Source organism: Cynoglossus semilaevis, chromosome 16, assembly GCF_000523025.1.
Source record: "Cynoglossus semilaevis isolate Cse_v1.0 chromosome 16, Cse_v1.0, whole genome shotgun sequence".
Classification (NCBI taxonomy): domain Eukaryota; kingdom Metazoa; phylum Chordata; class Actinopteri; order Pleuronectiformes; family Cynoglossidae; genus Cynoglossus; species Cynoglossus semilaevis.
This window is the reverse complement of record NC_024322.1, coordinates 16,356,536-16,378,489: the sequence shown is the minus strand read 5'-3', so window position 1 is coordinate 16,378,489 and position 21,954 is coordinate 16,356,536. Positions and strand designations below refer to the sequence as shown.

Below are 21,954 nucleotides of genomic sequence, written 5' to 3'. Positions count from 1 at the left end.
CCTTTTTTTGGAAAGGGAACCAAACATACACAGGACGGTTCATCAGTTCAGAAGGAACAGGCTGTAGCCGGACAGTCTCTCTCTCTGGTTTTCTTCTTTTGCTCCGTCATCAGGACATTCTCCAGATTAAACTAGAAGGACATATAGCCAGCAGGTGGCAGTAAGGAGACTCACAAGATTACCTCTGAATTCGCTGTTTCCTGCAGAGGAAGGCGTAAACTCTCCGTAGTCCCACCAGGACTGGGTCCCAGTTGTTGAAGTGACACAGGATCGTGGCAGTGATGAAGGACAGGAAGACGGGAACCGCACCGGCGAAAAACAGCCACGAGAAATGCACCTGTCGACACGTGCAGAAGACCGTTCTAAGTACAAAGTATTCGCGACTACTACAGTGTATTTGTTTCAAACAGTAGTCAGGAGTTTAAATGTACACATATATAAGTGAAAAAGTCTTCAGATACGTGTTCATTTCATTCATTTTGACTCATTTTTACCCAAACTCTCTCCCCAAACTGAAGGAACATTTAAAGGAAATGGATTTGATACATTTACTTATTTAGTTTCTTGACTTGATGAAAAACACAGACTGTTGAATACCAGCTGTGAGAAAACTCACCTTCTGCATACAGATGTCCGCCATGATGGAGAGTGGGATAGTCAGGCTCAGGGAGAGCGTGCCAATCAGAGACGACGTGAGGAAACAGCCCCTGTGGAACCAGAAACATCGACATCGGAACTTTTAGCTGGTCAGGCTGTCACCGAGACACGAGTCATTTCACAGCGTTGACTAACAGAACTTTGGTCTCACCACAGCCAGAGGAACTCTGACAGGACGGTACCGATCAGCCCATTGATGATGATGTACGTCCACACCAGCTGACTGGGGAGTTCAAAGGCCTCGAAGCCTGTGTAGTGAAGCAGGAGGAAGCCCGGCCATAACAGCAGCAGGTTGAACAAACCAACAAAACCTGAGCGTATAAGACAACGCATTAATACAATATTCTCATTACATTCAAATCTTTGTGTGAAGGAAGTCTTGGTACTTGTTGGTAAACTCACCAAAAAACATGGGAATGTCCAGCTTGTCCTCTCGGTCCACTCGTCTCCTGATCATCACAATGTAGACGGCATAAAGAATGGCTCCAGCCAATGACCACAGAGAACCTGATCACAAATACGTAAATGTCATCTCATGAGAGAGTACAGTACCAGGGACTGATGTGATACCGTTTGTCCTCATCAGTACCTATGAAACCGTTCTCTTCAGAGTTTTCCATGCTGGAGAAACTGACCAGAGTCACTCCTCCTATGCTACACCAGGGGGAGACAGATGGTTAGCAGATGACTACATCTAAAAATACAGCACCTCACGTACAGTCTGATCTGACTGACAGGTTCTGTCAGTGCTCACCTCAGAACCACAGCTAAGAGTTTGGACAGGGTGAAACGGTCACTGCTGTTGCTGGGGAATATGGCTGCAAGGATGAGTGTGAAGAGGCCTGAAGACAGAGAGGTGAGAGAGCACGGGTGAGTCAGAGAGGAACCACAGACGGAGAACCACAGACGGAATGAACAGAGTGTCAGTTTACCTGAGGTGGATGATAAAATATTGACAAACGCCACCTGCATGTCAGACAGAGCTTCCTGGTAGGACAGGTTGGCCAGGAACCACTGGAAACAAAGAGACTCCAATTATACAGAAAAACAAACGACCAATGACAGACTTTTGTCAAGAGAAAATGAAATGCTAACAAAGAAAAAGGTTTAACTGTTGATGTTAACATGACTTAAAATGTCACAAACTATTTCATCATGATAAATCTGCTGACATTTAATCCTCCTTTTTCTTTGTTTCATTAGTTCATTTTAAACTTTTGTCTCTGGAAAATGGTAAAAAGTATCAGACTTACAACGAAACAGAAGAAGAAGCTGATCTTGGCCACGTCAGTGATGGTCAGCTTGCCCACCGACCGCAGCATTGCTTCGTGGTCCTTGGCAGCGGGGAAGGACATGCGGGACAGCTTGGCCTCCAGAGCCTGGGTGGAGGGCAGCTGTCTCACCTCCATGATGTTACTGAAGCGCACACGCTGCTTTTTGGACGTGGCTGTTGTTGTAGTAACAGGACACAGGTCTCAGAGGAACTTTAGGCACCTAACTTCTTTAACCATCAGGCCACCACTGACCCGGTTTATCAGTATCAGTTGATATCAGAATCAGAGATTAAGTGTTTGGACAATATCGGCATATCAGCAAAAAGTTCATAATGGACAGTGTTACAATTTATTATATATATCTATATCTTTCAGCGTGGCTCAGCGTTGCCCTCTGCTGTTTATATGCTTTTTACAAACCCAAATTATAACTAGTAACATTTAATAAAGGGAAAGAATCGTTTGTACTCACAGGATTCACATTCTCCAATCAAACAGTTTGAGTGATCTGCAGGCACGTCCTGGAACTTGACTGGTACGTACAGCGGCTCACTCTGGACCAAACAGGAAGAGGAAGTCAGGCAGGCTTTCAGTGAAAGATACAGATCAAGGCTAAGGGATTAACATCAGTTTGACTAAGTGTTTGTCCGACCCTCTCTAAATGTCAGATGGCATTGGTTCCATTTTCCCTTTGGAAACGGGTGTAGGTTTAAAATAGTGAAGTGACACAGTACAGTACTTACCAAACTGTCATTCACTGAGCTGTCAGTGGTGCAGGATGCAAAGTAGGCCTCAGCATCTGCAAACTTCACAAACAAAACTGTCAGAGCACCAGGTCAATCGGAAATTAAGTGGTTGGAAGATACGGGCATATCGCATATCACACAACGCTGTAGATAATCGATACGGTATCATGAAATAAAATATTGTGATATTTCAGTGTATCTATATTTTCTTACAGCCCTACTATCAGTATAGTAGCCGTTAAAGTGCTGTAGGTTAAAGCTAAAGGGGCTAGACATTTTAAATGGTTTGTAAAAATGTATTATATACAGATATAAAGACAAAAATTTAAACTGTATTTGACTGTGACAACAGCCAAACTTCGTCGTCTGGTGTAGATATTTACAGCTAATAAAGTCAACAAAGCTGTGATGAACATCCAGGCTAACACATCAATAAAACCACTGTTTCATTGATGTGTTTGCCACTGTCTCATGCTGTGAAATTCTAAACAGACTACTTACAAATGCAGAGTTCTTGCGTTTCAGAGTGCCAGTGCACTGCTGCCTCCAGGGGCGCCACAGCAGGAAGCCCAGCAGGTAAAGTACAAACATGGAGGTTTTGGCAAATGTACTGAAGAAGGGTTTGTTGTACTCCTGCTGCTTGAAGATGTACTGTGGAAACAGTCAGAAGTATGACTCTTCTAAAGAGTAAACACTACGATCTCTGTAAACATGTAATGGTGAGAGACACACTACTGCTACAAGGCTAAGGATAATAACGCTAGAAAAACACATGATGAAATAATAAACTGGATATAAATTATTACAATAGTATTAACAACACTTTGACACACATTTCTGACTCTAGGCTAATGTCAATGCAGAACCTGTAATGTGTGATTAAATAACAGAGATGTAACAACTACATACAGCTGACTTCTTATTTTGTCTTGGAGAAATTAATACTATTGGCTGTTGTAAAAAAAATTAATGACTCTGGTTTTTCTTCTACTGTTATTCTTAGACTCTGGTTTTTCTTCTACTGTTATTCAGCAACTGGCTTATTATTATTATTATTATTATTCAGCAACTGGCACAGACACCGGTGCCCTCTGTTGGAGACAACAGCAAGCAAAGAAGTGAGAATTTGTAAAGATATCACACTAGTGATGTACTGAATAATAAAATAGTCAAGACCATAAGGCATGCAAAACCTTACTGACTTTATTTTTATTATTTAAAAAAAAAAATCTAAATCTTGTTTTATTTTCCACCGACAGGAAGGTCTGCATTGAAACTGCTATGAATGCTACTGTAAGGCTGTGTGTGAGTTCTTACGGATGTCAGCTCAGAGGAGACGACCCAGATGATGTCTACCAGCAGGAGTATCAGCACCCCTAGAACCATCCGCCTCCGCTGGGCTGCAGCACTACTCTGAGAGCTCATCCGATTCATGACGAACACCCATTCCATTGATGCACTGAAATCAGATGATCACATTATATCTGATTATTTTATTATTGATATCATCTGAACATTCTAAAAAAAACCACACACACAAACACGGTAACAAATATTCAAAGGGCTTCTTGTCCACAATATAAACTTCAAAAAGTAGGCAAATCTATCCTGGGTGATGACTTACATTGGACTGCACAACTTTACTCTCAAATTGTGCTCTGAAGTGTTGGCAGTTGTCTGTCTGGAAACCAACGAACACACTGAAAACAAAACACTGCAACAAAGAGAAGAAAGGAGAAAAAAAGTACTTAAAAAATCTTTGAACATTTAAAGTCCCGTGGGTAAATGTTTCCAGTTAGAATAGCTGCAATTAAACAACAAATAATTATATTACATCAGTTAGCTACGTGGACACAGCAGTGGACACAGCAGTGGACACAGCTGCTAACAAAAAGTTTAGTAAGGTCACGAAAGTAAACAAAACTAAATATTGTAGTAGCAGTTAGCTTATACGGCCAATTTAACTTTAGGAGCTGCACCAAAGTCTGATAGCTAACCAAGATAAATTATTGTGTTACTAATTCCAAAGTTACAAGCTGGAATTAAACAATCGTGTACTTAATGTTTCTGTATGACTGAAGAAATCGTTTAGCATTCAATAGGAAAGCTAAAGTTTCAGCTCGAACGCTTTCACCAGTTTGCATCGCTGTGCTACGTAGTCTTGCTTACAAACACCAGATGACATGCTAAGCGCCAACAAGCTTCGTGTTTTATTTACGAATCGTTTTACCTGAATAACAGAAGCAGTCATGAGGCCAGCGCTGTTATCGACTTCTCTCTTTTCATGGCGTAAACTTATCGACAGAATTAACCAGGTGATAACATTATTGACAGTCCACTGGTGGTAAACATTAGCATTCTAGTTCTCCTTCATTATCAGGTGACATCGTTTGTAGTGCGCAGAGGCTTCTGGGATATGCAGTCACTGTTTCGTATTGTAAAGCGGGAAGGCCTGAAAAAAAAAACAGAGAAAAATAACAGCATTCATTCGTTATAAAGTCGTAAAATATTCAAATATTTTCGTAAGTAAGTTATCTATATTACATGTATATATTACAAAATAATAAAAAATAACAAAGGAATCAAAAAACAATAAGTTTGAATTTTAACAACGTTTTCTGATGGTGATACATTACATTCTAACTACATCAAAATAGTATTGAGCAAAATTGAGGATGTGAGTCAACGTAGGGTTTACAGATATTGTTCGCTATTTCCAACCTCAGCTTAATACCTCGAACATTTGGAATAGCCACAACTCCATCTCCCATCATCCCACACTACTGCAACGTCACCTAAACGATGGCCCTCCCAGCCTTACTGAATGTATAGTAAACATCTCCGTATGTTTACAGTACCACTCGTTGGCATCAGCAGTTTCAATGCAGCCCTGCCTGTCGGTGAAAAATAAAATACGATTTTTAAAAAAATAATAATAAAAATAAAAGGCAGTAAGCTTTGCACCAAATTGTTGTCATGTCTCATGGTATTAAGTATATCTTTAGTATATCTGTTTTATTATTCAGTAGGTCACTGTTTACATATTCTTACTTCTCGGCTTACTAATTGTCTCCAACAGAGGGCACCAGTGTCTGCGCCAGTCGCTGAATAACAGTAGAAGAAAACGTGGGGCCGTTAGTTTTGATAAACATGGCTGCCACACAGTTGTAATAGAGCTCAGTGAATGAACGCTGGTTCTTTTTTTTTGTGACTGCGTTAAATTTCTTACGCCAGTTCGTGTTTTGCCATAGCCAATAGTATCGGTTTCTCCAAGACAAAGTAAGAAGTAATTTCAGCTGTGTGTAGTCGTTACATGTTTGTTCATATTTAATCACACATTACAGGTTCTGCATTGACGTTAGCATAGGGGCTAATGCGTCAGTGAAGTCAGAACAAAGTGTTGTTAATACTTGGCGCTATTGATTGTTTATATCCAGTCTATTATTTCATCGCTTGTTTTTCTAGTGTTATTATCATTAAGTAAGATGTATAACAATATAGTATAACTAACATAACAACAACGTCACTGTGTTAGCCTCTTAGCTGTAGTGTATCTCCTGCTATTAAATGTTTACAGAGATCGTAGTGATCTCTTAAGACGAATCTTTGAACAAATTATTGTCCACAAACTAAGGGGAGGCGAATGATGGAGTGCTCAGCAGAAGAGGAGGACACGGCCGGTGTTGTCGACATGACCACAAGTGAAAAGGTAGTGTTTTTTAAAAAAAAAAAGTGTCTATGTAAGAGAAAAAGTGGGTAAATTAAATAAAATAATTTGATTTACCATAGAATTCTCTGCTGCTCATCCATTATCACGTTTGTTATTTCATTAAAGTTAAAATATTAGATGAATATTTGACAGCATTTTAACCACTGCTTAGACCTTGTTTAAAATCACAAAGCTGAATCTCTGAAGTATGGATCTTTTCACTGTGTTATTGTAAACTGTGGATTCTCTTGTGTGTGCCAAGGTGGTGGACCTGTTGAATCAGGCTGCTCTGATATCCACAGATGAAAAACTCACTTTGCTCAAACAGGTTGGTGGTTGATGAAATGAGAAATGAAAGAAATTAATCAGTTGATGGCAATTATATAAAAGTAATAACACACTGACAAGCATCTCTGATGAACTTTTAGGTCCAGGAACTCATAATCAACAAGGACCCCTCACTACTAGATAACTTCCTGGATGTAAGCAGACTACTGTAGATACTGTGATAAGAAATCCTACTATATTAAAAATGAAGTGTGTAGTATGGACCCAAAAACTTGACATCAAAACTCTGTCCACTGTTTTGTGGTTCTCTAGGAAATGATTGCTTTTCAGACTGACAAGTCTATCGAAGTGAGAAAGTGCATCATAGGATTCATCGAAGAAGCATGGTGAGTAGGGATGTCTGATAATATCAGCCGACCGATATTAGCATTATTATGTAACATCTGCATAAGAATTGTTATCGGTGTTTCCTCCGATAATAAAAACCTGATAACGTAATGCCTGGTTGTCACCAAATGATGTGTGCTTAATACTCACAGTTGTACATCTGTGAATTTCAAATGATGCGTTCTCCCTCGTGTTTTGTAGTAAAAGGGACAATGAGCTTCTCATCCGACTCATTGCGAACCTCAACATGTTACTGAAAGATGAGAGCGTGAATGTGGTGAAAAAAGCCATCCTCACACTTACCCAGCTGTACAAAGTTACCCTGCAGGTACACACATACCCATTGTTGTGCTTAAGTTGATACTAGCTGTGCGTTTTGTCTTTACACTCCTTGTTTTTTTTTCATGCCAGTGGCTTGTGCACTCTAAGTCGGTGTCAGAAATGCAGGAGGCATGCTGGGATTTAGTAACGCAAATGAAAGGCGATGTTCTGGCCCTGCTGGATTCTGAAAATGACGGCGTACGCACTCATGCCATCAAGTTCACTGAATCGTTGATTATCACGCTGTCGCCGCGGACACCTGATTCCGACGTCCCTAAACGACAGGAGGGGGACATCCGCCTGGACAAAGTCCCCAGAGATCACTCGTACATTCGTTACGGTACGAACACAGTCGACTGAAGAAATTCAACCTGTCGTGCCACGATTGTTTTTTCCCTTTTAACGTTTTGATCCTCAACAGATGTCCTGTGTGAGGAGGGCAAGTCTGCACTGGAGAAGCTGCTCAACTTTATGGTCCACCCAGCTATTTCCAGCATCAACCTCACCACAGCATTAGGTTCACTGGCCACTATTGCACGTCAGAGGCCAATGTTTATGTCCAAGGTCGTACAGGCGTACGAGACGCTGCATGGTACGTCCCCAAACTCTTTTAGAATGAACATGTGTTTGGATGTCACTTATCTCATATCATTATTTACTTTCTATACACTCATAGCAAACCTGCCGCCCACTTTGGCCAAGTCCCAGGTCAGCAGCGTAAGAAAGAACCTAAAACTCCACCTGGTGGCCGTCCTCAAACATCCCTGCAGCCTGGAGTTCCAGGGTCAAATCAGCACCCTGCTCCTGGACCTTGGAATGCCTCAGAGTGAAATAAACCGCTCCACACCGCCGGTGCGTGAGCAGCGAAAACGAACTCGCCACGAGCAATACACCGAGGGGAAAAAGGTCAAGATGGGTGAGTTATTTCGACAAAGTCGCCGGTTTGACTCCTGTAGAAAAGAAATTAGAAAATGTGTTCCTCGTGTTTAGAACCCGCCTTGATGGAAGACGATGAGGACAAAGAGGAACCCATGCCCCTTGCAGCCCCGAAGCCCGCCGTTGTACCGGTCGCACAGTCAGCTATTGACTTGACAGCAGAATTCCTGCGTCCACTGCTGACCTCGGAGAACGTAGCTAACCTGGTGAGTGATGCACGGTCTGAGGTGTTCTTTTACCTGAAGACGGTCAGTCTGAGCCTCTTCCTTGTCGTCCACTGCAGGTTCTTATTAGCATGGTCTACCTGCCTGATGCCATGCCGGCGTCCTTCCAGGCCACATACACACCCGTGGAGTCGGCAGGAACTGATGCCCAGATAAAACATCTGGCCAGGCTGATGGCCACACAGATGACTGCAGCTGGAATCGGTCCAGGTTGGTAAAAACTTCTCACAGACTCCAGGTGCCGGGTTGTTCAAATGGTTTTCCTCGTCTTACTTTTCTGCAAAAACAAAATGAGAGACTCACAGACTCCAGGTGCCGGGTTGTTGGTTTGAATCCTTCAGATGGTTTTCCTCGTCTTACTGTTCTGCAAAAATGAAATGAGACATTTTTGTTTCAATGTATTAATCAATATAAATTAGTTCACACTAATTAATTAGTGGGCTTTGTATTGGCAAAAATCTGGCAATACAATACATATCACGATGCATGGGCAACAATACAATATATTGCGATACTATAGGAACCATTAAATGATAAAGCTAGTCTTTGTTCTAACATGCAGCTCTGTTCCTGGCCTGTCTGATCTCAGGTCTGTGTGTGGAAGGTTAATTGTTGTCCGTCTGTATCTTAGGACTGGAGCAGTGCAAGGCCCGAGAGGACGAAGCCATCAAAGAAGAAGACTCCGTAGACGAGCACGGAAGCAAAGACCTGCTCATCAAACGCAAACTCCCAGCTGCGATGATTGGACAAGCCATCTCTGTGGTGGGGGGTTACACTGAAAAGGCACCGACCGCGGGGGTCCCCGCCACAGCCAAGAGGCTTCCTGAACCCATCCTGCCTTCTGCACAGACAAAGTGAGTAAAAGGTGACACTTTTCAAATGATTATTAAGCCAAACCTTCACGGCTTTTACTCCAAACGGTCCTCGTCACAGGATGTCCGGGGCGAGCGGGAGGAAAAAAGTCTTCAGGTTGTCCGACGTGGTTCAGCCATTATCAGACGGTCAGATCGAGAAGTTGTCCCTCAAGGCTGTCAAACGCATCCTGCACTCTGAGAAGGCCATCTCTCAGAGTGGAATGTCCCACGTATGTCCCAATTCTGTTGGCTAACCCACGAGTGCCTGGTCTGCGGTCTAATGATGGTTCGTCTTTGTGGGCCAGGTTCGAGTGAAACTGCTCTCCAGACTCGTGACACAGTTTCACGGAGTGATGAAGGAAGACGTCCTGGAATTTATCCTGGAGGACATCAGGACCAGGAGTGACCTGGCATTTTCCCTCCTGTACCAGGAGTACAACAAGTACCTGAGCCAGCTGCCGTCAGGAGTGCTGGAGAGCTACGACCACTGTCTCTACACGCTGCTGTCAGGCCTGCAGGAGAAACCAGAGCAGAGAGACGGGTCAGAACAACCACACGGGAACCGCCCACTCCACACAACACCATCCACACAGCAGTAAAAATGGCTTTTTTAGTTTCAAATTACTGCATAAAATATTGACTGTTGGTTGTTGCGAAAGTACCAACAAATAGTGGTGTTTCAACACTACGGATGTGTTTTGGCAAGAATCTGTCGATGCGTATAATGATACAGGGGCAACGATACAATATATTGGAATTTCTTTTTAAACAATTTTGTAGTAAAACTGTCAGTATAGCGCACAATAGAAGAAATAAAATGACCCAACTCCATGAATATTGGACTGGTAATTGGTAATTAAAAAATCAATACTGTGCTGTAGAATATCGATCAATATCGTGAATTGAAAAAATGGCTTTTTTAGTTTTAAATTACTGCATAAAATATTGACTGTTGGTTGTTGCGAAAGTACCAACAAACAGTCCAACGATACAATATCTTGGGATATATCGTCATACTATACCCAACGCCATGAATATAGGACTGGTAATTGGTAATAAAAAAAATCAATACTGTGCTGTAGAATATCGATCAATATCATGAATTGAATCATTGCGATATTTCAATGTATGGATATTTTCTAACACTGCTACTAAAGAGGAACAGAAGACGTATGTGAATTAAATCTTGGTCAACAGTTTCGTTATTGGAGAAAAAAACTTATAAGCTATCGCACAGAACATCAAAGGAAATAAAACGAGGTTAAAAAAAGAACAGAAGCCACACAGTGTGAATGTGTGATGCATTTTCGTATTTACACCTGAGGTCGTGACATTAGCAGGAGGTCAAAGAAGGAACATTACACACACTCATTTTTCATTGGCAGTTTGAAAGCCTAGTGTGTGTGTGTGTGTGTGTGTACTAACTGCCGTTGTTGACCACAGTCTTTTCACCAAACTGGTCCTGGAGGCTCCCGTCATCACAGAGTCGGCGTTGGAAGTGATAAGACGCTACTGTGAGGACGAGGTGAGAGACGACGTCCTGCAGATCGTTGACTCTGACTGGTCAAAGTCTAAGACGTTTGTCGTTTGCTGTGCCTTGTGTTCCAGTCCCGGGTGTATCTGGGCATGACCACCCTGAAGGAGCTCATCGTCAAACGGCCGTCCAGGCAGTTCCAGTACCTGCACGTTCTGCTGGACCTCAGCTCACATGAAAAAGAGAAGGTGGGTTTTTTTTTTATGTTTCCTGTTTCCTGTTGAAAACACCAACGGTCCAATCAAGTCTCTGTGATGTTACACCAACGGTCCAATCAAGTCTCTGTGTGACTGTGATGTCGTTCCAGGTGCGGACCACCGCTCTGGCTTTTTTAAAGCGCATGTACGAGAAAGATCATCTCAGAGACTACGTAGAGAAGTTCGCCCTCAACTACCTGCAGCTCCTGGTCCACCCCAACCCCCCCTCTCTGCTGTTTGGGGCCGACAAAGACACAGGTTTGGACGCATGGTTTCTCTAGGACTGAGTGACAAATATTTTAATTAGGGATGTCCGATAATATCGGCCGGCATAATTATAATAATTCTCTGTGAAACGGTTTTGTTTACTTCTCTTTTTCTTCATCATCGTTGAATGGACGTGGTTCCGCTCCACTGTATTAACTCTGGTGTTTGTCTGAGACAGAAGTGGCCGCTCCCTGGACGGAGGAGACGGTGAGACAGTGTCTCTTCCTCTACCTGTCTCTTCTTCCTCTCAACCACCGTCTGGTCCATGAACTGGCGTCCGTCTACACCGAGGCCATCGCTGACATAAAGCGCAGTGTTCTCCGAGCCATAGAGCAGCCCGTGAGTGACCCCTAGGGTTCTGTCCGTGTCTCTGGACCTGTGGTATCAGACAGTTCTGCTGAGTTGTTTCCTCCTGGTCTTTTGTAGATTCGTGGGATGGGAATGAACTCTCCGGAACTCCTGCTTTTGGTGGAGAACTGTCCGAAAGGAGCAGAAACTTTGGTGACGCGCTGTCTCCACATTTTGACAGATAAAGGTAAACGGAAAAGGAAAAGCATGTCGTGGGAGAAACACCTGAGCAGATGTAAATCAGTTCTCTGTCCTGTTCAGTTCCTCCGTCTCCAGAGCTGGTGGAGAGAGTGAGAGACCTTTACCACAAACGGGTTCCAGATGTCCGCTTCCTCATCCCTGTCATCAACGGTCTGGAGAAGGTGAAACTCCACGGTCGACACCGCGCTGCACCTTCACGTGATTTCACACAGTCTGTCAAACTTTCTCTTTTCTTCTTTCCACAAACAGAACGAAGTCATCCAGGCTCTGCCCAAGCTCATCAAACTCAACCCCATCGTAGTGAAGGAGGTTTTCAACCGACTGTTAGGGACTCAACACAGTAAGAGTTTGGGATTTAAAAACTTAAATAAATAAAACAAACAAACAAACAAAAGGTACTTTAACAGTTCTGTGTTTTCCTTCAGGCGAGGGAAGTTCCTCCGTGTCTCCTCTGACTCCAGGAGACCTCCTCATTGCGTTACACAACATCGACTCGACCAAATGCGACATGAAGTCCATCATCAAAGGTCAGTGCTGTGAATGCTTTGTGTCTTTATTATTATTGGGATCTCAGATCAGACTTTGAAGCTGTTTGACTTTTTTTTCTTTTTTCCTCAGCCACCAATCTGTGCTTTGGGGAAAGGAATGTTTACACGTCCGAGGTGTTGGCTGTGGTGATGCAGCAGCTCATGGACCACAGCCCCCTCCCCATGCTGCTGATGCGCACGGTGATCCAGTCCCTCACCATGTATCCCAGACTGGGGGGATTCGTCATGAACATCCTGTCTCGTCTCATAGTGAAGCAGGTCAGGACAGAGTCCAGCTACGGCTTCTAGACAAAACCAGGTTCAAGATTTGACTGGTGGGCCGGTTCGGTATCGGTTGGATGTAGAATGTTGGGCAAAATAATCTATACAAAATGTACAAGAATAAACCTAAACTTTCAGAGATAATTTTTCGCACGTTTAATGTCTACAAGATGGCGGTAGACATTAAACGTGCAAAATTGCAGTTGATTTATGTAATGCATGAAACAGATGGATTGACATCAGTCTTTAACATACCTTGTACCAGTGTTTGGCGGGTCGTAGTTTGCCCAGGTGTGTTCTAGACTCTCTCTGGGTCTCTCCTGGTCTCCGTCCTCTGGATCAGATACTAACTTGGTCCTTGGTCCTCGTACAGGTTTGGAAGTACCCAAAGGTTTGGGAAGGATTTGTGAAGTGCTGCCAAAGGACCAAGCCTCAGTCCTACAGCGTTCTCCTCCAGCTGCCCCCCGCCCAGCTGAACAGTGTGTTTGAACGTTGCCCAGAGATGAGAGAACCTCTTCTACAGCACGTCCTCTCCTTCACCCCCCTGCAGGTAAATGGCTCCACTGTACATCGCTGCTCAGTCTTTAAGGCCACGACCCGTGGATTTAACCTCTGTTTTTCTGCCCAACAGCAAGCTCACATTCCTGCATCCATCATGGTCGTCCTGGAGTCTCAAAGGAAGTTACAGGTGAAGCCAGCAGAGCCTGAGGTGGAGAAGCAGGTGAGCAGTCGGACACAGAGTCAGTCAGTGTGTGTGTATTCAGTGTGTGTATTCAGTGTGTACCTGTTAGTGTGTGTGTGTGTATTCAGTGTGTACCTGTGTGTCTTCTCATCCAGATGGAACCAGTGGCTGCTCCAGCCGCCCCTGTGTTTGAGACCACCTCACTTCCTGCTGCAGTCCTAACATCTGAAATGTCTGAGACGTCTGAGCAGCAGGACACAGTTGTCCCAAAAGAGGAAGAAGAACCGATGGAACAAGAACAAGTGGCTCCGGAGACGCAGGAGGAAGAGGCTCACAGCGTGTCCCAGGTACGAGAAACAACGAGAACGTTTTCACCTCAAAATGGAAAAAACATTTTCATGACATTAAGATGAACAATGATGTGATTTCACACAGGGCGAGTCTGCAGTCAGGAGTGAGACGCCGTCCCCTCAGCCAGAACCAGCTGAAGAACCGATGGAGGGGTTACAGTCAGAACCCCTCCACCCAGACGATCAGCAGCCAGAACAAGAACCTGAAGCTGAACAGGCAGCAGCTGAGGCTGCAGGTGACAGCGAGGATGTAGAATAACTGTTGAACACACACACACACGGTGATTAAGACATAAACTCTGGATTTACTGTAAAAGTTTTTCTTTTGTATTTTTGCTACACTCAGTTCTTTGGAGAACCCTGTGTTTGGAAACGTTCATTTGTCTTTGTGTTAAATAAATAAACACAGCTCTGCTCATTTGTTTTATTATAACAAGTCACTGATGTGATTGGAGATTATCAGATGATACAAAGGTCCACACTGAGTTAAAGTATACAGAGAAGATAATGTACAATTTAATACCGTTGTGTTTGTATCTTCGGATTTACGACCACGTCCGAACATTCATCATTCAAATAAATAGGTTATTGTTATATTTTAAATAAAAAGACGTAAGTTTTAAATTGAATTGAATTTTATTTTATAAAATATCAACCGGAAGCGACGTGATCTCGCGCGATTGAAAGTCATCCGCCAGACCTGATTGCCCGGTCTCGCGAGAGGAAAAGTACTGCTCGATTGTAAGTTATAGTTATAGTTCAACCCACAGACTGTGCTTCACTTACAAAGTGGGTAAAAGGGGAAAATGAAGGCCGTGGTTCTCGCGGCTGGCTACGGTACCAGGCTACAGAGGGATGTGGAGGGAGACAGTAGCGGGAGGTTCGCTCACCTGGCCGGGACTGCGAAGCCGCTGCTGCCGGTAGGAAACTGTGCTCTGATCAGTCACTGGGTCAACGCTCTGAGCGCCTGTGCCGCCGTGGACTCCATCTACGTTGTGGTAGGTGATAAAAAACAAACAAATAATCAAACAAATACGTTCCAACAGTCATAAAGTAATCTTTGAACTCTCACCATGACACGCAGAAAACATCCTGTTTACATCCCGCACCGATGTAGCTCCTCTTCCAGCCCGGCAGGTGGTGCTTATGTGTTAAATCTGAATTAATTAAAATAATAAAAACGTAAAGAAAACTTTTTTTTAATCATGGAATGAGCGGATGGGAGGTTGGGGGTGGGATAATGCTAGCAGTGTGAAGGTGAGGGTCCAATCAATAATGTGGGACAGAGGTCATATTTATGTCTCCCCCTTTTTCCCCCTCACTCTGTCCACAGACCAACGCTGTGTACTACGCTGCGTTTGAAGAGTGGGCCGCTCCTTTCCCAAAGGTCCAAGTTCTCAGCGACCAAACAAAGACGAACGAAGTAAATCCAATTTCACTCGTGTTTGTGGAAGTGACTACATTAAAAAAATAATTTAAAAAAAACTCTAAAGCGTGTACTTTTCTTACTTCACCAGGACCGTCTCGGTGCTGTGGCCTGCCTCCAACTCGCTGTGAAACATTTTAAGATACAGGACCATGTAGTAGTTATTGGAGGGTATTGTTTTTTTGTTGTTGTTGTTTTATTTTCCCCAAATATCGATACTTGACTTGGCATCCTTACTGTCAAATCCTCCTCCGCTGCTCCACAGAGACACACTTTTCAAAGAAGACTTCAGTCTCCGACAAATCACCGAGAAGTTCTCTGACCTCCAACTCCAGAGTGAGGACAGCTGCTTAGTACTGTCGTACCAGTGCAGAGATGAAGGTACTTTCTCCTGTGAGAAATTTAAAAAAAATATTTATTTTTTCTTATTTTTTTTTTAAAAGTAACTTATTCTAATATTGCACAGAAACACGTAAATACGGAATCCTGGAAGTTGATGCTGAGCTGTGTGTCTGCATGAAGGAGAAACCTCTTCCATCAGAGACCGACTCCAGGAGAGCAGTGAGTTCCACAGGAACGCGCCGCATCGTTACTACTGAGGGTGTAACGGTGAATCGGAAATTTGTTAAATATCGATACAAATATGTGACAATTCGCATCATGTGAAATAAAACATGAATCGCGCGTTATAACCTTAGTAACAGTAGGTGGCGGTGATCGACTATTAAACCCAGACGTCAGGTCCCTACGTAGGCGTAGTGACATTCAGGCGTTGAAACAGAACCTGTTCCACAGACACCAACAGTGTTTTCCTGTAACGTTGTTGTTTCATATATTGACGGTTAACCAGGTAAATATTTCTCTTTTTTCCCCTCAGTGTCCCTGTTTTTACGTGTTTTCAAAGACGAGTCTCCCTCAGCTGGACGTGTTCCTCGAGGAAAAGAAGGTGATGATGTGACGATTAGAGAGTTTTTATTTTTCCACATGAGAAACTTTTGACTGAACAGAATGTTTGAGTAACACCATCACCCCCCCCCATAGGAAGCTCCGATTGAACAGAGGGACGCACCGGGAAACTTTGTGTCGTGGCTCATTCCAAGGTGATTCTGGGCGATCCAGGTTACAGTGACAGATTAACGATGGTTAACGATTCTTCATGTCACAGATTCATTTGTTTGTTTTCAGGAATCCAGTTTACGTCCATCAGATTTCTGGGCGTTTTGATGTTGGAAACTTGACTTCCTACATAGAATGTGATCGGTACTTCAGAGAAAACCTTCAAGACGTCAAGTCCTACATGGTGTAGATCAGAGGTCTTAACCACCCTTGGCTCCTGACCAGTACCAAGGTCTGGACCAGAACCAGGCTGCACAGAAGAAAACAATAAAGATTATTTTTATTTTACTAATTATCTGTGTGAAGGTCTTTTATTTTGAAAAATAACTGGAATCTCTGCAATCACATTCATTTACACACAGTCATCAGACACAAGAATAATGACTAAATTGTTATAGTCATTTATAATTGATTTGATTTAACAATTAAAATTTTAATATCCAATTTGTGACTTTCTGCAGTGAGAATCAAAACAAAATGACAGGTAACCTAAAACTGGACAGAACCAGACTGGATCACTGCAGGAGAACCAGCACAGATTCCTCTTTAATTTAGGGTTAGGTTTAGTTTTATTTTGTTGACACGTCTCACCCTCTTAGCTGCAGGTCTGTCTAACCAGTCAGGAGCCGCGTGCATTTGTCCGAGGCCTTTTCTCTGCCGTCCTCCATCTTTGCGATGCGGGAGCCAAACTGCATGGCCCGCTTGGGCAGGACTGCGGACTCAGCCAGGCCTAGCCGCCTCCCCAACAACCTGAGCAGGAGTTTATCCCCGACGCCGCGAGGGAGCGACAGATCTGCCTTCTTCCACACGGGCAGGGAGTTCAGGTGACTCACCACGTCCTCGTCCAGGTACGGAAATCTGAAGGTTCAAGAAAAACAAGGTTCATGGTCTGAAACGCTTCTTCTTTGGTGGAACAGGGTTGTGCTTTGCTCAATTACAGTGGTTAGGAATGTCTGATATTCACTTTTTGCCAATATCCGATATGCCCATACTGTGTAAACACTTAATTTCTGATTGCGATATATGCAGCCGTTTGCAAGCAATTCCAGCATATTTGACAAAACCCAGATATTGTGTTATCGGGTTTTCATTATCGGAGGAAAAACTGATAATTATTACAGATATTACATAATTATCCTAATATCGGACCAATAATATCAGTCGGTTGATATTAGGTGGACATCCCTATTACAGGGTTGTTAAGGATTGGATTGTCACTAAGTTAGTATCGGTGACACCCACCTGGCTTCCTTGCCGTGGTCACTGATCACCCGGTCATCCCTGCCCAGATTCCTGGAGGAGATCCTGCCCAGCTCCATGTCCAGCTCCTGGATCAGACCCTGGTGGCCAGACGTCTTAAAACGGACCCTGTGTCTGGAGTAACCTGCCAGCTGCTCATCTGCTCCGATCCCTGTCAAAATCACCTACGACACAGAACGTGGCAGTGAGTACCAAGTACTGATTTACTGTATGTGAATGAATATTAATCAGAGATGTCCGATATTATCTGCCGATATTAAGTATTAGCATCATTATGAAATATATGTAATATCTGTAATATCTACAAAAAGTTAATATTGGAACCCTAGTATTAATATCACTTGTTGGTGTAAACAGTGCCTCACCTTGGCTGAGGATGAGAAAGGCCGCGTCTCGCCGCCCTCCATGATGACCCCTGACCCCCTGGATGCGAACCACACAGCACATCCAATGCTGTCGTCCAGCACCGTGTCCAGAGGCCACACCAGGTGGGTGATGCGCTCCCCCCGCAGCGTCTTCAGTTCCTCCGGTGTTACATTGATTTCAACAAAGTTCCATCTTCTTTCTGGACTTATTTGCTGTAATTCCTTCATGCCTGCTTTCCCAGTGATTCTATCGGGAACGTCGAAGGGTCTGAACGTTCCTGGATCAGTGACATCAGCCTCAGCAGTCACTGGCTTCTTTTTAGAATTTTTCACCGACTGTTTCTGCTTCTTTTTCTCCTGCAGTTTGAATGCGACGTTGAGCAGATCGATTGGTTTCTCTGCAGGGATGTGACGGTCAGCCAGGACCGCCAGGATCATAGAATCAATGCCTCCAGAGAAGAGTATGGCCACACTGGCCCGGTCGTCATCACCATCTGGTACCAGAGGCAGAGCCTGGACCCGCCGCCTCACTGCTTGACTCAGGACGTGGACAAGACTGTCGACATCATCCATGACCTCCGTGTTGGTCAGCAGATGGTCCAGATCATCGACCGGCGGCTGGGAGTGATTTATGAGCTCTGGCAGCGCCACATTGAGGCGACACACAGGGGAGGTGAGCGACAGTCCTGATTGGTTCACTACGACAGTACAGCCGTTGGGAACAGACTCAGATATCGTATCGACCTTAGGAAGGTCGTCTGCTCCCGTACAGGTCCAGGGATAAACCTCAAACGTCAGCCGGTCCGCCCGAGACGCTGCCCTCAGATCTACCCCGTACACCCCCACAGCCGGGACCTCGTGCCAGACTGACTCATCACTTTGACACAAGTTGGCAGCGACAGATGTGAGCGTTAAAATCCCCGCCTCAAACTTCCACAGCAGACTACGTCTTCCAAAGAAATCTCGTCCGAACCACAGATACTCTGCAGCCTTTTGGTAGTAAACGAACCCCCACGGCCCCCGCACACTGGACAGAACAGACAGGATACCCGAGGCGCTGCCGCAGGTCGACAGCCTCTGAAGTAAAACCACTGTGTCGTTTTCTGTGGCCGTCACTGGCAGACCCCCAAAAATCTCCCCATTCCACATGAGTATGTTTCCCGTGCTGTCCTGAAGAGGCTGGGGGGTGAGGACACCCCGCATGTGGAGGACGTGGGCGGAGAATAAACACTGGTAAAAAGGACTGCTGCTGGTGACGGTGATGTCATGGCTACAGTCAGGCCCCCTCCTCTTCAAATGTTCGTAAACCCTCGTGTCCCACTCACAGCAAGCGGGCGACAGACTCAACAGACAGGAGATTCCACACATGGCTGTGAAGATGTGGACGGGGTCTGTCTTACATGTCCTGCAGGTCCTTCTTCATGACGTCCAGTTCCTCTGAGATCAGAAAAAGTACTGTTACTGTCACTTCAAGTATTTGGGTCATTCTTTTCTGTTTGTTTAAATCTGTTAAAATAACCACATAACATACATTCAGACAAATCTGTACGAATGAAAAAGCTGACATAAAATGCACTAAAAATTTTTTTTTTTTTATAAAATTACATCACCACAAGATGTCATACAATACCTAGTTATGTATAAATGAAACCGTTTGTTTTCTGACTTGAAGGTAGAAGAAGAAAGGTTGATTTGGCAGAATTCAACATTTAGACCCAATGAAGCTGCGATAAACTTTCGTATGAATTTAAATGCTCACTTTTGCAGTGACTCAGTGTTTGTCCTCTGTCAGCCAAGAAGAAGACGTTGCTGTTTCTCTGTTGGATGTACACTTTCTAAAGAAGGAACAACATCACAATTAACTTTAAACATGGGAATAAAACTAGACATTTAAAACATTTCTGACGAACAGCTCTCACCCTGCTCTTCTTCAGATTAGAAAGCTCGTCCACGACAATTTTCTTCTCCTTGACCTGGATTTTAACAACACATTATTTCATAGCTTCATTGACAAACTCATATTTTAAGTTGTGTTGTAAAAACATGCGGGTTTTTCCTTATTTATACAAAGTTTTTGTATCTTATTTATGTGCGTGTTTACTGGATAAAAAGTTAGCCCGGTGTTTGTAGCCTCTTCTATTGCTCGAGCTACACGTCAAACGGACATCGGTACCTTTTTGTTCAGCTCTTCCTTGAGCGCAGACTTTTCGTCAGAACCGTCTTTGTTATCCTGACTATTCGTGGACATTTCGAGCGAACTCCGTTCACAATAAAGACTTTTGAAGCCGTTTGTACTCGGAGCAAAACAGAAGAAGCAAGCCGCGTGTAGCCCAAGTGTTTCCGGGTTAGCTTGGTACTTCCTGTTGCTCTATCGATTCATTTACACAAGTAATATAAAGGAGGGAAATGACCTTCTAAGAAAATATTTCAATTATTAATCAATAATATATAATTATAACGATAGATATATAAAACATATAATTGTTAACATATTTTTAATGGTAATTTATCTTTGTTAGCATTAAGTCCCTCTTTTCTGGCCTCTAGATGGTGCAAAGTAAACATAAGATAGTTTCTTTAAGTTAGGTTCGCCACATCTTAGCAATGAAAATAAGTGACGCTCATCACGGGCCTGACTTTATTCCTTTTTTTTCTTTTTTTTTTTCATATTGAATTGGTTAGTTTGATTTGTCCTTTAAACAGCCATACATATTTACATTGGGTAAAATAAATAAAATCATTCATTTCATTTTAAAAACTTAAAACAAATGACCCATATTGCATCAATCTCAACACGTACAACTTAAATGCAGACATTTAAAGTAAAGAGTTTTATAACAAAGTGGAAACATTTTAAATTTCAAAGCTGTACAAATCAGAACAGGTGGTCTGTGATCTGTGACACCAGCACTAAAACAGTCCAATCAGGATTTTTTTTTCGGTTTTGACCTGTGAAACCAAACATTAAATTGAACAACAAAGGTCAAAGGTCCAAAGAAACCTTAACACAACAAACAACTCCACCACCAGGTGGTGGTCTGACGTTGGTGTGTTGCCCATTTTGCTGCAATATTATTGATCCAATACAACTGTCAGGTGTTCACCACCCAATCCCAGGAACCAGGTGGTGTCGCAGCCAGATGTCCACCCAATCCCAGGAACCAGGTGGTGTCACAGCCAGATGACCTTTGATGTTTGTTGTTCTCTGGTGTAGACAGAAAAAAAAACCACGACACCACAGCCGCGGTTCTGGAAAAAATAGAAAATCAGTCAGGTGACTGAATGACCAGAATCAATCACTGAAATGATTTTTGAAAAGAGTTTTAAAACCCAACCCAATCTCACAGTCTTTCATGTACAGTGCTCTTCAGGGGACCGTCCTTTTCTAGTGTGTGTGTGTACGTGTGCGTCTATCACCTCTTTTCACAACAGTGAACAGAGTGCCGCGGCGGACGAGTCATCTTCATATTTTTGTTCTGGAGGTACAAAAATAGCCCGTGTAAACACAGCGTGTTGTTGCAGAGGAGCGGTCAAAGGAACAGATGCACCTGAATGACACAGCAGCGTCCTGACCGCTGATGACAGGTAGTGAACCCGGGACATGGCTGACACACCGGGGCCACTAATGGTGTGGTCGTGTGTTTGCAGCAGCTCAGTGTCTGAGGCTCAGTGTGATCCTTGAATAGATCATAAAAGGCTCAGATTAACCTTTTGTCGACGCTCAGCTCCAAATATGTTCTCACAGGCACTGACTCAGAGATGACCCGGCATTACCGTGGACCAGGAAGGAACTGGAACTTATTGTCCACAAATGTAAAAACTGTTGACGCGGTGGCGTGAATGCGAAGAATGACATTTTAGAACCCGTTAATAAAGTAACTGATAATCCCATCTCCTGTCCTCCTGGTCTAAACGCAGGATTGTAGGACTCTGTGGTTCCTTTTCAGGTGAGAATAGTTCTGTGAACTGTTCGTGTGCTAGAACTGTGACTCTTGGGAACTAA

General features: G+C 43.6%; 5 protein-coding genes and 1 long non-coding RNA gene across 13 annotated transcripts in view; 2 read left to right on the top strand and 4 right to left on the bottom strand.

The window, feature by feature from the left end:
* LOC103392409 (solute carrier family 35 member F5) overlaps nucleotides 1–8,682 on the bottom strand; it is an 11,267-nt gene extending 2,585 nt beyond the window's left edge. The window contains exons 1-16 of one of the 6 annotated variants that reach the window (XM_025063899.1): nucleotides 7,402–7,533; nucleotides 7,212–7,314; nucleotides 4,908–5,129; nucleotides 4,302–4,391; nucleotides 3,995–4,136; nucleotides 3,179–3,328; nucleotides 2,675–2,737; nucleotides 2,404–2,485; nucleotides 1,911–2,104; nucleotides 1,590–1,671; nucleotides 1,412–1,499; nucleotides 1,247–1,311; nucleotides 1,060–1,164; nucleotides 809–968; nucleotides 617–707; nucleotides 183–337 (exon numbers count right to left, since the gene is read on the bottom strand). In XM_025063899.1, coding sequence (XP_024919667.1) covers nucleotides 183–337; nucleotides 617–707; nucleotides 809–968; nucleotides 1,060–1,164; nucleotides 1,247–1,311; nucleotides 1,412–1,499; nucleotides 1,590–1,671; nucleotides 1,911–2,104; nucleotides 2,404–2,485; nucleotides 2,675–2,737; nucleotides 3,179–3,328; nucleotides 3,995–4,129 — 1,370 coding nt within the window. In that variant the 5' untranslated portion in view covers nucleotides 4,130–4,136; nucleotides 4,302–4,391; nucleotides 4,908–5,129; nucleotides 7,212–7,314; nucleotides 7,402–7,533. Of the gene's footprint in view, nucleotides 1–182; nucleotides 338–616; nucleotides 708–808; nucleotides 969–1,059; nucleotides 1,165–1,246; nucleotides 1,312–1,411; nucleotides 1,500–1,589; nucleotides 1,672–1,910; nucleotides 2,105–2,403; nucleotides 2,486–2,674; nucleotides 2,738–3,178; nucleotides 3,329–3,994; nucleotides 4,137–4,301; nucleotides 4,392–4,907; nucleotides 5,867–7,211; nucleotides 7,350–7,401; nucleotides 7,534–8,557 lie in introns of those variants that run through there. The other 5 variants (XM_025063897.1, XM_008329014.3, XM_025063898.1 and 2 more) reach the window with 5 other exon arrangements.
* On the top strand, nucleotides 5,822–14,214 carry sympk (symplekin). The gene is made up of 27 exons (XM_008329016.3): nucleotides 5,822–5,956; nucleotides 6,312–6,386; nucleotides 6,649–6,714; nucleotides 6,815–6,868; nucleotides 6,987–7,060; nucleotides 7,263–7,389; nucleotides 7,473–7,722; nucleotides 7,804–7,974; nucleotides 8,059–8,298; nucleotides 8,373–8,524; nucleotides 8,602–8,752; nucleotides 9,174–9,396; nucleotides 9,476–9,626; nucleotides 9,702–9,937; nucleotides 10,840–10,921; nucleotides 11,005–11,118; nucleotides 11,238–11,385; nucleotides 11,573–11,733; nucleotides 11,821–11,929; nucleotides 12,004–12,104; nucleotides 12,193–12,283; nucleotides 12,369–12,470; nucleotides 12,562–12,749; nucleotides 13,126–13,302; nucleotides 13,384–13,473; nucleotides 13,590–13,781; nucleotides 13,870–14,214. The coding sequence occupies exons 2-27, from the start codon at nucleotides 6,321–6,323 to the stop codon at nucleotides 14,041–14,043; spliced, it is 3,690 nt and encodes a 1,229-aa protein (XP_008327238.1). The 5' UTR covers nucleotides 5,822–5,956; nucleotides 6,312–6,320; the 3' UTR covers nucleotides 14,044–14,214.
* LOC107989778 (uncharacterized) lies at nucleotides 9,775–13,711 on the bottom strand. 3 transcript variants are annotated; one of them, XR_003052223.1, is made up of 3 exons: nucleotides 13,570–13,711; nucleotides 13,008–13,456; nucleotides 9,775–9,908 (listed from the first exon to the last, which is right to left on the bottom strand). It is a non-coding gene; the product is annotated as an uncharacterized LOC107989778 (long non-coding RNA). The 3 variants fall into 3 exon arrangements; XR_001761269.2 differs by lacking the exon at nucleotides 9,775–9,908 and adding an exon at nucleotides 12,557–12,775; XR_003052222.1 differs by lacking the exon at nucleotides 9,775–9,908 and adding an exon at nucleotides 12,713–12,853.
* A 275-nt stretch (nucleotides 14,215–14,489) lies between the features above and the next one.
* LOC103392407 (uncharacterized) lies at nucleotides 14,490–16,615 on the top strand. Its single transcript, XM_008329011.3, has 8 exons — nucleotides 14,490–14,782; nucleotides 15,118–15,207; nucleotides 15,302–15,381; nucleotides 15,476–15,591; nucleotides 15,677–15,771; nucleotides 16,088–16,156; nucleotides 16,252–16,310; nucleotides 16,396–16,615. The coding sequence occupies exons 1-8, from the start codon at nucleotides 14,591–14,593 to the stop codon at nucleotides 16,514–16,516; spliced, it is 822 nt and encodes a 273-aa protein (XP_008327233.1). The 5' UTR covers nucleotides 14,490–14,590; the 3' UTR covers nucleotides 16,517–16,615.
* On the bottom strand, nucleotides 16,168–19,345 carry asnsd1 (asparagine synthetase domain containing 1). Its single transcript, XM_025063894.1, has 4 exons — nucleotides 17,952–19,345; nucleotides 17,569–17,750; nucleotides 16,918–17,184; nucleotides 16,168–16,576 (listed from the first exon to the last, which is right to left on the bottom strand). Exons 1-3 carry the CDS (start codon nucleotides 19,317–19,319, stop codon nucleotides 16,938–16,940), a joined length of 1,797 nt encoding a protein of 598 aa, XP_024919662.1. The 5' UTR covers nucleotides 19,320–19,345; the 3' UTR covers nucleotides 16,168–16,576; nucleotides 16,918–16,937.
* asdurf (ASNSD1 upstream open reading frame) lies at nucleotides 19,247–20,320 on the bottom strand. The gene is made up of 4 exons (XM_025063910.1): nucleotides 20,125–20,320; nucleotides 19,871–19,924; nucleotides 19,711–19,786; nucleotides 19,247–19,388 (listed from the first exon to the last, which is right to left on the bottom strand). Exons 1-4 carry the CDS (start codon nucleotides 20,197–20,199, stop codon nucleotides 19,348–19,350), a joined length of 246 nt encoding a protein of 81 aa, XP_024919678.1. The 5' UTR covers nucleotides 20,200–20,320; the 3' UTR covers nucleotides 19,247–19,347.
* Between the last annotated feature and the right edge of the window lie 1,634 nt (nucleotides 20,321–21,954).